This window comes from Bubalus kerabau, chromosome 11 (genome assembly GCF_029407905.1).
Source record: "Bubalus kerabau isolate K-KA32 ecotype Philippines breed swamp buffalo chromosome 11, PCC_UOA_SB_1v2, whole genome shotgun sequence".
NCBI classification, from domain to species: Eukaryota; Metazoa; Chordata; class Mammalia; order Artiodactyla; family Bovidae; genus Bubalus; species Bubalus kerabau.
The window spans coordinates 103,220,585-103,235,527 of NC_073634.1; the positions used below are offsets into that span (position 1 = coordinate 103,220,585).

Consider the following 14,943-nt stretch of genomic DNA (forward strand, 5'->3'; position numbering starts at 1 on the left):
GAATAGGCAGCCATTTGCCAGAGTGAATCATCTGCCTCAAGAGAGGGACCTTGGGACTTCCTTGCCAGGACAGAGGTTAAGACTCCATGCTTCAACTGCAGGGGCTGCACGTTCGATCCCTGGTCAGGGACTAAGATCCCACATGGTATGCAGTGGGGCCAAAAAAAAGAGAGGGACCTGGACTAGGGGTTAGTGACGTGGAGCCCTTCTATCTAGTTTCTCAAGCTCCCTGCCGTTCGCAGTGCGCTCACACGCTTCACTGTGCGTCCGCAAGTGCAGGGTTAGGGAGTGGGGGCGGGTGTCCCCATCACAAGGGCCTCTGGTGGCGTTTCCTGTGGGTAAGGCATTGGTAGACCTTTCTGAAACGCACTTGTTTTCTTGCAGATCGACTACCACTACATCTCCTCCCAGGGCTTCCCGATTGAAGGGTGGGCTGTGGTGTACTACATCACTCACCTGTGAGTACTGAGAGTGCCTCGGGAAGTACCCGTCCTGTGACGTAATGGCTGGGCAAGGTTGGGGAGCCGAGCTCACAGGAGACCTGCCCCAGGGCGAGGGAGACGGCCCCACCCTCCCGGGCAGCCGTGTGGCATGTGGGTGGCTGTCCTGACTGGAGAACTTGGGGCTGTCAGCATGCTCCCAAAGGGGTCCTCCCAGCACAACAGTGGGCCATGTAGCTAACTATTTCTGTGCCGGAAAAGAAACGCTGTTCACTGACGTGCGTTCCCTACGTCTGGCCATCTGTCTTTTGGAGGAAGTGCATGAAACCATAGAATGAGCTGTAGACTGTGACTCAGAGTGAAAGGCTAAAGAGACCTGTTGATGTCTGTTCATTCTTCCCTTTTGCAGCTTGAAGGGGGCACTGCTGTTCATCACCATCGCGCTCATCGGCACTGGCTGGGCTTTCATTAAGCACATCCTTTCTGATAAAGACAAGAAGGTCTTCATGGTTGTCATCCCGCTGCAGGTAAAGGATCCCTAACCCTGCTCGTCCTCCTTTTCTCGAGCCTTTGCTGGGCTTAGCTCCAGGCCTGTCTGGGGAGAGGGAGTTGGGTCTCCCGGAAACCCCCCTCCTCTGCCTTTGGGGTTGAAGCCTGGGCCTGTCTTTCTGGATTCTAATGGACCCAGATCTCAGGTTCTTGCACTGGGAGATGCTCCACCATCCGCTGTCTTTAAACAGCACATGAACAGGGAGCTGCTGAGAAGTTAGGGAACATACTGCCGCGTTTTCTGCATCTGATGGTCCTCTTAGCAGAGAAGCTTGGGTACACCATGACTTGGTTAATGATTTCTTTTTTTTCTGGCTGTGCTGCTCGGCTTGCAGGATCTTAGTTCCCCAACCAGGGATTGAACCTGGACCGTGGCAGTGAAAGCACTAAGTCCTAACCACTGGACCGCCAGGAAATTCCCAACAAATTATTGTAAAATGTGAATGATGCCAGTGAGTTTCCACAAGGTAGAATACGAGACATGGGGGCAAGTGTTTATTAAGAGCTGCGTGTGTCTGGGGCCTTGGACTGAGGCCAGCTTTATAACACTGTGAGCCCTTCAGGAGAGGAACTTTGTCTTACGTGTAGCAGTCTTATTGGAGGTAGAAGCTGGACGTAAAGGATGCATGATAAACAGATCCTGGCAGGGACACACAGCTCCTCAGCTCTGCTTGACCAGAGAGTATCTGATTGATAAAGTCGTTCTCGTCCGTGATCATTTGGAGCCCAGTGCAAGTGTGGCGGGTGAGGATGGGAGTGGTGCCAATTCCCCAGGCACCCAGGTCAGCCCGCTCACCTGGTGATTGATGGTTTGGCAATGTTTGTGGCAAAACCATCTTCACTTTCAATCATCAGAGACATGTGTTAGTGCCACGTAAATGCTACAGACCGGTCTCTGTAGGTTTCCAACGAGAGAGTATTCACTTCAATTCAGATGATCTGGAAGAGCTGTCTGGTGGAGATGGGCCTGGCCTAGATTTTAAGGAAGGACACGTGACGGAGGCAAACGTGACAACGTGGGGCGAGCAGGAGAGGCTGAGGCGCTGGACGGGCCTTGGCTGTTGAGCCACCATGGCCACTTCTCTGCCGGGTAGTGTTCTCCAGCCCACCAAGGCCTCAAGAGCTGGGAGACGGTGGCTGGGGTCCTGCCCCGTCTCCCCCTCCGTCCAGGAGCGGCTGCCCTCCCCTTCAGCCCCACTCTTCTTCACGCAGCCCGGAGTGACGTAATGGAGGCTCTTCCCAGCTTTCCCTCTTCTGTTCCCCAGAAGGAACAAAAACACAAGGTTACAAGGCAGGTCACTCTGAGGAAGCAAGGCCATTTAGACAATCAAATATAAGGAAGTTATGAGTATTTAAATGCAAGGGCTAGTCTGGGAAGTCCTTGAACATCAGCCTTGACAAGTGGAAACTGTTTCCTTCTGGTCATGGGAGCCACTGCGCGTTCCCAAGTAGGGAGTGAGCGAAGCAGACACGGCGTTTCAGGAGCACTTTTGGCGCTTGGTCCCACACCAGTGCCTCGGGAACCTCTCGTGCCTTGTGTCCAGCGTGCGACCTGAGGGCGAAATGGAATTCAGCTGTTTATTTCCCAGTTTGTCTTCTTAGACAGAGCCACAGATGCAGACCTGTACGATGGACCAGGCTTCTGGAGGAGCCCAGAGGCTGGGTGTCGTTGGGAGACTGAAATTTCAGGCTAATTTTTGCATTTGTATTAAGTGTGGCTTCAGTGATGATTTAACTGATATGTCCTAGATGGAAAGAGAAACTACCCTTCCTAAGTCATAGCACGACAGGTTTCCCATTTTTGTGGCAATATGGAGAATTCCCTGGAGAGCAGTGAAGCAGAGTGTTTGGGACCACGGACTTTGCATGGAGTAGAGGTGGGATTCCTCTGCTTTCTTACCTAGTGATAATCTTCAAAAGAATAGTTAATCAACTGTGTTTCCCTTGTGCTCAAAGGTGTCACAGGTTTTAAACTGTTGCCTTCTGTCTGACCAGCTGAGGGACTTTTCATAACATGCTAATTGCTTAATGACAGGATGGAGCAGACACAGCCCAGCCTGTAGGCCCGGGTGTCCACTGCCCCGGGGCTCTGTCTCACAGATCTGTCCATGCTTCCTGTGTCCCACAGGTCCTGGCCAATGTGGCCTACATAATCATAGAGTCCACCGAGGAGGGGACGACAGAGTATGGCCTGTGGAAGGACTCCCTGTTTCTGGTTGACCTGCTGTGCTGCGGGGCCATCCTCTTCCCGGTGGTGTGGTGAGTGCCCCTGGGCGGGGAGGCCACGCCTGCGCCACGGGCATGTCCATCCAGCCTGGCAGCTGGACCCGCCGAACCCAAACTGGTCAGAGTCACCCGGGGCGCACGACAGCTTCCTGGGTCCCAGGCTGACCTGAGTTGGTCTCCAGGCGGGACTGGGGAGTCTGTGTCTCTGTTAGGCTCCCCAGGGGACTGCAGTAGTGCTCACCTGGCACCGACGTTTAGCACCTCAGATGCTGGAGAAGGGTTTGGAGACGAGAACTCAGTAGCAACATAAAACAGCCGTGTAAATTTGAAGGAAACGGGGTTGAAGTTGAAGAAAGCCTACAGATAGCCTCTTCTTGCCAAGTTAGATGGAAAAAGAGGAAGTACATCAACGTAAAACCAGTGGTAGTTCTCAGCTCATAAACGTAATATCATCAGATGGACTCACTTCATTCCTGGAATTGGCAGATTATAGATGCATATACTGTGCTTTGACTATGTGTAAAGACGTGTTAGTGCCAAGTCAGCGATTGAAGAGGAAGAATATCCTCAGAGCGCATCCAAGTGAAGGAAATTCTTGCTTCAATAGGAAGAAAGAAAGTAGCAAAAGAAAGGCTCACAGAAATCAGAAGCTCGCCCTCATTATGATCTAGTTCTGTGGCCACTTGAAAGCAATCAGTTCTTTTGGAATAAAGTTTTAAAAAATAGACTTAGCTGTCTTCTCTCAGAAGTGAGATGTTCCCATACTGCAGTGCCCCGCACGGTGAATTAGTATTCTTATGCTCCTGGGGTTGATGGGGTCGTTCATTATTCGGATTATTTAGAACCTGGTGTCAATGGAGTGTAATCCTCGTTTCAGTCAGTTAGATCCACTTTTTAAAAATTTATTGGGGCCCACTGGATGTTAGTTGCGGCATGTGGGATCTAGTTTCCTGACCAAGGATCAAGACTGGGCCCCTGCATTTGGAGCACAGAGTCTTAACTGCTGGTCCACCGGGGAAGTCCCAAGCATGTTAGATTCACTCTTAACCTAACTCGTACATCACACATGTTCACATATCAGTTCAGCAGACAGCTGCCTGCTTAGGAGAGAGCACAAATGAGTCTTCTTAGTCTCCGCAACCACCCCGTATCCTGTTCAGGAATAGCGACCCAGACATTTGAAACAGGACGACTAGCATCGTCTCCAGTTGGAAAGAGCGTCTTACTACTAGGGAACAGAGCCGCAGCCCCCACTCTGATGTCTGTCACCCTCAGCACACTAACATAGAAGGGACCTGTGGGGAGGTTCCCTGGTGGTCCAGTGGTTAGGACTCTGAGCCTCCACTGCTGGGGGCTCCGGTTGGAACCCCTGGTCCGGGAACTAGGATCCTGCAAGCCACCGAGTGCGGCCAAAAAAGAAGGGACCTGGGAAATTGAGGAAGGCCGAGATGCACTGTGGAGCTATAAGGGGTCACTTCCTGCCGGTCATTGATTGCAACACTAAGGAGCAGATGCCAAATGGCAAGATTCTTCACGGTAGATGTTCTGAAAATTGCTGTAAAATGAGAAAAACTCAAGTACTAGAGAGGTAATTTAAGAAACTGTCAGAATTTCTTTTGGACGCTCAGATTCAGCCAGCATCGGTTTGGTGTCATGTTTGTGCTCCTTAATTTCACGTGTTGTGCCATTCAGTTCTCCGAGGTGGGCAGACTACAGAGTTTTGGGGAGGAATGACTTACAGTCCAGTCTAGAGTGGTTGGTTGGGCTAGGTCTGCAGCCCAGGTCCGTGAGACCCTGGCCCTCCCCCTGTAGCGGGTCTGCTCGCGCTGTGCCCTTCCTCTCAGACAGTCCCTCCTTCCGTGCCTTTCAGCTCTGCCTGGAACGCTGGTCCACACCTTCCTTAAGAACGTTCCTGTTCCCCTGTCTGAACTGTACTAATGGTAATTAGTTGCCAGCACTTCCTAGCTGGAAAAGACTCCTTGGAGGCCAGCTTGTTTTCGGCAAAGTCAGAAGTTTGCATGAATCCTTGTGCTCACAGCCCCCAGGTCTAGGCTTTAGAGGTCGGCCTGTGACCTTATAGGGTCCGTTCTCTCCAGGTGGCAGGTGAGCTCGCTGAACCTGCATTGTCTTAGTCCGTTTGGGGTGCGGGCATAGCTGTGGGACTGAGATTAGATATTAGGCTGCTGAAAAGCAATTGCAGTTTTGACCGTGAATTTTAAATCACCGTGTGTGCTTAGTTGTTCAGTCGTGTCTGACTGTTTGCGACCCAATGGACTCAGCCTGCCAGACACCTCTGTCCACGGGGATTCTCCAGGCAAGAATACTGGAGCTGGTTGCCATGCCCTCCTCCAGGGAATCTTCCCAACCCAGGGATCGAATCCAGGTCTCCTGCATTGCAGATGGATTCTTTACTGTTTAAGTCGCCAGGGAAGCCCTTAAATCACTATAACTGTGCTCAAGCACAGCTTTATTAATCAAAATAGGAACCGTTACCATCAACACATTTTTGCCAACGAGAAATAAGTTTGTTTATTCTTGTAGCATAAAAACCCGTGCTTTGGGATTCAACGAGCTCTTGGAAAGCATTTTTTGCCTCCTGCTGGTTGTGGAAGCGTTTTCCCTGCAAGAAGTTGTCAAGATGCTTGGAGGAATGGTGTCATTTCTCCAGTTTAAAATAAATATAAAATAAACAGCAAGTAATAAAGTGAGGAATGTGCATTAAAGTGATGTATAACATAACCACATTTACTTAAGAATGTATTCCAAAATCAAACAGCAAAGTTCAACAATGCAAAACCATAGCTACTTTTGCACCAACCTAATAGAAGATGCAATGGAGAAGGCAGTGGCACCCCACTCCAGTACTCTTGCCTGGAAAACCCCATGCATGGTGGAGCCTGGTAGGCTGCAGTCCATGAGGTCGCTGAGTCCGACACAACTGAGCGACTTCACTTTCACGCATTGGAGAAGAAAATGGAAACCCACTCCAGTGTTCTTGCCTGGAGAATCCCAGGGACGGAGGAGCCTGGTAGGCTGCCATCTATGGGGTCGCACAGTCGGATATGACTGAAGCGACTTAGCAGCAACAGAAGATGCACTCTGCTCAAGACTGTGTTTTGATCTCTCCCCTCACACCAGGCCCTTGCCAGACTTCTTGCAGCCAGCAGAGGGCGTCTTTAACTCTAAGGCTTGAGAGCCACACATGCCTGAGGCTTGGTTGTCAACCATCTCAGTGTCTAGGGAGTGCTCTATAAAGTCATCCGTTCCAGCCTTTCAGTTTATGTGGAGAAATTCAAGGCCTCAAGTTACTAGCACTGAAAATGGAGAGGAATGCAAATTCATTAGCTAACCTTTTGTTCTGCAAATGTTTATTTTTAGGTCAATCAGGCATTTACAAGAAGCATCAGCCACAGATGGAAAAGGCAAGTTCCTTTGTGTTCTTTTTGTTCTTTTAGCCAGCCTTCCCTAAAGCCTCATGCCTGGGCACTGCGGAGGGGGAGAGGGAAGGCGGGGGCCCACGATGCTGGCTTCCTGTGGGGAGGGGTGGGTGTAGGGGCTTTGTAAGAGCAGCCTGGTTGTTGGGTGGCGAGGCAGGTGGGGAGCGTTGCTGAGCCCAGCTGTATAAGGCTTGGGGGTGACTGCTTACCAGATGATTCACCGCATTTCCATTCGTGAGTGTGATCCTCACCTTCTCAAAACTGAGTCAGGAGGAGCAAACGTTGTCTTGGAAGGACCAGATAACACCTCCCCGTGCGAACAGAAGGTTTTACGGATCCGGGATGGCTATGTGTAAAGCGTCCCTTCCTGCTGACTTAACACACTTTCAAAATAGATGTGTCGGTATTAATTTAAAAAGAGACTGATGCCAGAAAGAACCTCTAAAGCGCTCTGATTTTTAAGTTGTCGTGCAGTTAGAACCCTCCTGCATCTTCTAGGTTTTCCGACCCGGCCTCCTAAGTCAGAAAAGAAACCACAGAGAAAGTGTTGTGTGTGGCTCTGGGCTTATTTGAATCACGTCCAGGACTGCAGGGTGCCGTGGGCCAAGTGGGCATTTCAGGCCACAGGGGTCAAAGGAGCCAGACTCGCAAAGGTCCCACCTGCCTCTGGATCCGTGAAGTCACACACCCAGTGCTGTACTAATGTTCTTTAAGGCAGATTATTCACTTGTCGTTAGATAAAATATGTTGTCGATCTGTTTTCTGATTGTAAAAGTAATGTGGATTCATTTTGGAAAATTTGGTAAATAATAGGTAGGAATCTTCCTTCACACTTGCTGTACAACGAGTATCACATCATTTTCTCTAGTTTGAACTAACCTGACTTCAAGCCTTCTCACCAGTGTCAGGCACACTCTGAGCTTCTTACTGAGAGCTCAGTACACAGTCTGGGGCCCAGAGTAGTTCCTGTTGAGATTCCTGCTATCCAGGTCTTGCTGTGGGTAGCCTGGTGTGTGAGGGTCATGCCAGGCTGGGAGCCCCAGTCAGTGCTCAGATTCCAGGCTCCCAAGGTCCCTCGGCTCCCCGGGGGGCCACAGGCCCACCCCTCGAAGAATGTGCCAGCTCATTTTCTTTCTTGTCCCAGGAAATAGCTCTCTTGTGTTTTTTACTCTCTTCCTTCAAAGGCCCTGGGTTCCCTTCTCCCTCTGGAATGCCCTCAATGATAGATTCTTTTCAGTGAGCTGAAGCTGGACTGTGCTCTGCAGAAATCTTTTGCTTTTAGCCTGGCTGCATAGCCTTCCTCTGAGCCGTGGATATCAGAGAACTCTCCTGCCTTCTCTCAATGGATAAAGGAAAGCTACAGAAAACAAACCACAAATGAGTCTTCATAAAGCATCTTGTCACAAACAAGAGAATCCAAAGTAGAAAAAAAAACCTGGGAATACGTATTGTTTGGGCATTCTCTTGACTTTATTTTTTTCCTTCTTCTATGCATGTTGTATGTAAAGTTAGTTTTATTATTGTTATTTTTAATGTGTACATACTGCTGTATTTATTTACTTATTTATTTTTTGCCCGGGTTTGATCTTTGTTGCTGCTCGCGGTATTTCTCCAGTTGCGGGGTGTGGACTTCTCACTGCGGTGGCTTCTCTTGTTCTGGAGCGTGGGCTCGAGGCACATGGGCCTCAGCAGTTGCAGCAAGTCGGCTCAGTTAGTTGTGGCTTGTGGGCCTCGTTGCCCTGAGGCACGTGGAGCTTCCACGGACCAGGCATTGGCTGTGTCCCCTGTGTTGGCCAGTGGATTCTTACCCACCACGCCACCAGGGGAGTCCCGTTTTATTATTTTTGTAACTTAATAGATCTTTCTCTGACTTTAATGTGTTGAGATGTGACATTTTAACTTTTTTGTTTTAATCTTTTTACACTTGTGGTTCTGGGTTCGTTTTTCTGACTGTTTGACTGAAAATGTCTAAAAACCCCAAGGGTAATGTCCTCCAGTTCAGTTTTATCTGTCCTCTTCTTTCCCTTGGTGAGTTCCTGGCTCTTCCTCAGCGCTGCCTTCTCCCGTTCTCTCCGCCGTCCTGACCCTCTGACGCCTCTCTGCCTTCTCCACCTTCCTTTTAGAGGACTTGAAGGGCGACTGTGGCAATTAATTATCTCTGTGGCCATTTATTCCATGAGAAGTTGCCCGCTGGCTGAGCATCCAGTGACGTGTTCTCCCTGGGGTAGATGGTGCAGCCAGGAGGGGTCACCCCTGTCCGCCCACATCTGTAGTGAAGAGAAGCATCGTGGAGCAGGCATGCTTTTGTCATCGTTGAGGGCACACGAGGCAGTTTCCTGTTCCTTCCACCAGGTGACAGCAAGGGGCCTCTTGAGTGGAGGGCCAGTCTGAGAGCCGGAAGTCGTGAGGGCACACCAGGGCTCGCGTCCACCATTCTCAGGGGGACAGGCCATTAAGAAAGCACCCATTTCCTATCAGCAGATATCTCAAACCCTTTGAAAGGGGGACAGAGTAGATGAGAATAGGGGTGTCTTCTTGGTCCGAGTTCTTTCATTGAACTGACTTGGGCTGGGGGATGCTTTTGAGCTCATCTTCAGATGCATATTTCACTCTGTACTTTTAAAACTGTGACCCTTGCAGAGTCAGGGCAGCCGTGTCCCTGCGACTGATGTCTCCCCTGCAGAGAACTCAGGGACAGCTGGCTGTGCTGGCAGGCCCTCCTCAGGCGTGACTGCTGAGTGGCCGTGCCCCGCTCTGCCGCCCAGGACAGCGGTGAGGCGGCACGGGAAGGCTCGAAGGAGCACACCGTCCGTGGGCCCCCTGGGTCTGGAATGCGGTGTTGCCCCTCTGCTCCTCAGTTCGCCCTTCCTGAGATCTTGCCCATCCTTGAGACAGCTGACAGTGAAGGCCGTGGACGATAAAATCTCCTACTGGATTTGGAAGCTTTTCGTTGGATGGAGCCTGACACTTTGGTTCTTACTCTTAGGCTCTTTATTCCACTGACTACTTACATGACCTTGACAGTGACTTGGGCTTAAGAATGATAGCTTCTTAAGAATGTGCCGTCCAGGCTGACTGATGGCAAGTGGGGGAAGCGCTGCTTGTCATTGTTCTCCCTGCACTTGGGGTTCACGGTGCTTTCAGAGAGGTGGGTTTGGCGTTGTTGACTTCTTCGTCTCTGGATTCCTTCTGACTGAAGCTGAGAGAATATGAAGGAAAGCATGAAGGGCGAAGCTGCCCACTGTCCTGAAGTCATGCGTTTGTCTCCTCTGTCACACGCGGTGGCTCTTCTCACGTCCTTTGTCATTTAGAGTCATTGCTGCGCTGCGTTCTGAGAGGCGGCTTCATGGAGTCTTCACAGGCACGTCCGACTGCTGCCGCTGCGTTTCAAGCCTGCCAGGAATTGCCGTCTCTGCCCTTGAGCCTGCCTTCCTATTCCCTTCTCTTTCTCCAGTGTCATTACCTCAGAGGATGCCTTGGGGATACACACCCTGCGTCTAATTAACAGTCTCTGCTTCTGAGCATCTCCCTCCCCACCACCCCCTTGGGTTTCTGAGGAAAATTTCAGAGGACGTGTTCTGGGGCATCTTAGCTTTCATATGAGCTTCAGAAGCCCTGAAACAAATGGTGGTTGGCTGGTTGCTGGGGGAGTGGAGAAGTGGCTTCATTCCAGCCGCCGCCATGTTCCAAAAGTAGCTGTGACCTCTAGAGGTCACAGCGGTTCGTCAGGGCAACTGTCCTCCAGAGGGTCCTCGGGGTCAGAACTTGCTTCGTAACGCGACGTCATCAGCCTCTTTTGCTGTTGCTCTTCGCACTGACGGCGCAGAAGCAGTGGTGGGCAAACCAGCTGGAGCCTCAGCAGGCTTCAGGCCGCGGCACCAGACTGCTGTGGCCGCTGCCTTCTCTTCATTTCACCTCCTCGCAGGGGTGGAGAAGGCGCGTGTCACTGAAGAGAGCCCTTGATGAGTTAGGAGAAACTTTTAATGTCGGTACATCGCAGCCCTTGGACTACGTCTTTCGCCGCTCCGCGTGGAATGGGACATGCCCAGGAAGCACTTCTGCTTCCACCTGGAGTGTGGCGGTCATCTTGAGGAAAAGCGCGTGTGCAGTTGCGTGAGCTGTGAGCTCCGCTAGCTGCTTTCTCTCAGGACATATTTTGGGGCTGTGCTGGGCCTTTGTTACTTTTGCACGGGCTCTCTCTGGTTGGGGTGTGAGATCTTCGCATGGCGGCGGCTTCTTTCGTGGAGCAGGGGCTCTAGGGATGCGGGCTTCAGTAGTCGTGGCACACAGGCTTAGTTGCCCCGCAGCATGTAGCATCTTCCCAGACCCAGGGATCAACCCATGTCGCCTGCGTTGGCAGGCAGATTCCTAACCGTGGAAGGCCCAGGGCACTTTTCTTATTTGAAGGAATGATGACAGTCAGACTACAGTTACTCAGGCCTGGGCTTCTGACAGACATTTTCTTGAAAATGAATGAAGTGTGTATGTCACTTCAGGAAAACAAAAAGTATATGTTGTCAGTGATCTCATTTTCGCTTAAAAACACAGGTTTTAATTTAGGAAAACGTAGAATCTACCCCTGTAAACTTGACAGCTTCCCAATTTTTAACAGACATCTGATATGAACAGAGGTGATATTAATAAATGTAAATATTTTATGATGAAGAGTTTCAGTATTTTAGAGATCTCCTTTAACTCAGTGAGAGAATATTTTTCCGCCTGATGAATATATGTTACACATACGGACAATGTTTTCCACCTGATGAATGCATGTTACACATGCATGAATAAAAGATCTGTTCCAAGTTTGAGATGGACCAGCAGATTTTACTGTGACAGTGTGCAAGTTCATTGCTACAGTTTCAGATTCCCCATCTTAGTTGTCTTTAAGAAGCTACCACTTGTCAAGCTTTAAAAGATGACTGTTTGCAGTTCTCTGAGAAGGCCTGCCTCTGATCAGGCCCTATTTTTTTTTTTTATAAACTTCAATCAGAACACTCCCTCACACCAGATTGAAGGCAGAAGCAAATATGAGAATCCAGTTCTGTTCTATTAGGCCAGACATTTAAGGGATTTACAAAAATGGGAAACAGTTTTACTCTTCTCCTGAAATTTGAGTTTTCTATTTTATGAGGAAAACATTGTTTTTATTAACACATAATGGATTTATTTTTGTTAACCTATAAATGAATTATTAAATATTTAAAAAACTTGTGTCAGTTTCTAATACAGTAGGTACTGGTAGACTTGACCCACATTAACAGAAGCTCTTGAAAGTGGGGAGGGGTCCCGAGACCAAAAGTCTGGGAGCTGTGTGTTAGGGGTGAGACTTGTGGAGGCTCTGCTGGTCATGAGGGCCACAAGCGGGAGCGGAAGACTGCCTGGCTCTCTGCTCCTGTACCTGCTGAGCCCGTTTCAGACTTAGTTGGCCATACTCTTGTGACGAAGATGTCTGTTCATTCTGGACAATTAACGGTGGGGGTGAATGTTTTATTTGGGTTTATTCATATAAATAGGCCGAACAAAAAACCCACTGCTGAGAAAGGAAGATAAATAACCCTCTGCCTGTTTTTGTAGATAAAGTTTTATTGGAACACAGCCGTGTCCCTGTGTATGCCTGTGGTCTGTGGCCGCTTTTGCGCTGCGGTGGCAGGGCTGAGGGGCTGTGGCAGAGACCACCTGGCCCAGAGGGCCTGAAACGCTTGCTTTCCAGCCCGTACAAAGAGTTTGCCGGCTCCTGGCTGCTGTAGACATTCAAGAGATACCGTCTTAGAAACCACACCTACAGTGTAGCGGTGTTGACTGACTTCACTCTATACTGAGCACTGAGAAAACTGTAAAGCTCACACTGCTTTTAACTATTTACTGAACTCCAGCTCTGTGTCCAGAACTGTGTTTGTTGTTGTTTGATTGGAACAATAACTTTTACATCATCCTCTGCCCTGATATTTTTCCTAACCTGTTACTCTAATGGGAATCCCATTATTTTCTTTAAGTAACCCGATGGCTCTCTCTCTGGGTGGCGTGACAGAAGCATTCATAAAACGCCCGTATCTCCTATGGTGTGAGGTGAGGGGGCGTGGGTCAGGCGTGAGGTGAGGGGGCGAGGGTCAGGCGTGAGGTGAGGGGGCGTGGGTCAGGCGTGAGGTGAGGGGGCGAGGGTCAGGCGTGAGGTGAGGGGGCATGGGTCAGGCCTTTGGAGGGTTCCGTCCTGTGCTCAGGGCCGCCTCACCAGAGCACGTGGCAACCCTCTGACTCTGCTGTTTGTCCCGTGGCGTCCGTGATGCCCTACCCCGGCATGTGGCACCCAGCACCACAGGTGTGGGCAGGGTTGTATGGCCTTCAGCAAAATTTCAAACAAGTCTGTGACCCTTGGGAGGGTGACAAACATATGGCTAAGTAGACTGTCATTAGAGAGAATGAGAGAAAAAAAAAATCTAGTTTTTGAGATTGGCTTAATACAGTGATTTTTAATTTCTTTAAACCCCAAAAGCTTTCCCGTCTCACATCACCCAAAATTCCTTCTCTGTCGTCATCCTGGTCACAGCTTCTGGTCAACATTTTGAAATAGTCACTTAACTGGGGATACCACCCTGAGTATGTGTAACCTACAGCCGAAAGCAAAGGGGCCTCTCACATCCCGAGGCTGAGAACCCGCCTCGTCACGGACACACTGCCGGTTTTTAGCCTGTGTGTGCTCCATCGCTCAGTGGTGTCTGACTCTTCGCGACCCCATGGGCTGTAGCCCACCAGGCTCCTCTGTCCGTGGGATGCTCCAGACAAGAATATTGGAGTGGGTTGCTATGCCCTCCTCCAGGGGATCTTCCTGACCCAGGGATCGAACCCATGTCTCTTGGGTCTGCTGCATTGGCAGATGAATTCTTTTCCACTATGCCACCTGGGAAGCTCCTGTTTTTTATTAGGCCTTTGAAACATTGGGGACGTAATTGCCTGAGGGGTCCCTCCCTCCGCCCCCCGGCAGGCCTGCTCAGCCGTCTGGGTTCTTTGTCTGGAGGGTATCAGCACGCATTTGACTCCGGGTCTCGAGGCAGACACAGTTGAAAGCAGCTCTTGTTGACCGCTGCAGCGCTCAGGGAGGTCAGGTTCTCTTCTTGCGGAGACGTTGTCTGCTGCTGACCAGGCTGTGTCTTCAAACAGCGGGATGTCTATCCATCTTCCTCGCCGCAGTGGACTGAATACGTGCCCTGGGCACAGCCCTGGGGTGGGGAGGGTGGGGCCCAGACATGCTGCTCAGCGCAGCTCATCATGGTGGCTGCTGGAGACGGTGTGATGGGGTGAGTGCTGACCGCAGCAGAGGCAGAGACTGCTCGGCCCTGAGGACCTTCAGCCCCTAGCAGGGGCTTCTCTGGTGCAATTCCAGAGCAGAAGGGAAGAGAGAGGCAGAAGCATGCTTGACTCAGCAAAGCCCTTCACAGAGTTACGTTCCTGTCAGCCACTCTCTGGGGCCATTCTTGTTTCTTTTTACTAGTCATTGAAGGTAAGCTTTTGCTTACAAGGAGATGTGCGCAGAGCTCTTAACTGTTCAGTGACTTTTGATTACTCCTGGGTCACTGGAGTGGATGTTTTAAGTGGATTTTGGAAACTGTTGCACCATTTTTTCACATGAGCCTCAACAGAGTGAAGGTCAAAAATTTCATCCTGTTAGGAGTCCTTCTTTCTTAGCAGACCCTTTCCTGCCCTGGTTCCTTATACCTTCTCTGTGAGATAGGTTAGTGGGGTCTCTTCTTAATGAGGCCAGAAGGCGCCCCGTGAGCTAATGGCTCCCCAGAAAGGATGCTTTCGGAGCAGGGTGGTCCCAGGTCAGAAGTGGCCGGGCTCTCTCAGGTCTGTCCCTCGCCCAGAGCAGGCCCATGTCCGGAGTGGAGGCAGACTGTGGAGCCCGTACTGTTGAGAGTGAGTCAGCCCAAGTCTCCCACTGGCCCGGCTTTGCCATCACACTCATTTCTGTAATTTTTGTGTTTGACTCAGAATTCCTCCAAAGCAGCAGGGAGGAAGCAGGGAAAAAGCTGATGGGTAGGGCGGATGTGTTTAAGCCTCGAGGCTTTCCGGGAAAGGATTGTTTGGGAAATTTTCCACCTGTAGGTGACTCTTGTGGGCCTTCGCCTCTGTGTGTCCCATAGATCTATCGGTATTAACCCCTCGGGATGGATCGCTGGCAGCTCCCGGGCATTGATGAGCATTTCAAGCCACCATCATGTCCACAGGCTACTGGTGAATTACAAGGCTGTGAATTGCCTTTCTTTCAGCACAAAGTGTGGGGATTAAAAGCT

At 50.4% G+C, this 14,943-nt stretch overlaps 1 protein-coding gene across 1 annotated transcript in view; it reads left to right on the top strand.

The window, feature by feature from the left end:
- Positions 1 to 14,943, top strand: part of GPR107 (G protein-coupled receptor 107) — a 56,722-nt gene that overhangs the window by 25,575 nt on the left and 16,204 nt on the right. The window contains exons 11-14 of the mRNA XM_055541398.1: positions 385 to 458; positions 850 to 967; positions 3,118 to 3,248; positions 6,594 to 6,637. Coding sequence (XP_055397373.1) covers positions 385 to 458; positions 850 to 967; positions 3,118 to 3,248; positions 6,594 to 6,637 — 367 coding nt within the window. The remainder of the gene's footprint in view (positions 1 to 384; positions 459 to 849; positions 968 to 3,117; positions 3,249 to 6,593; positions 6,638 to 14,943) is intronic.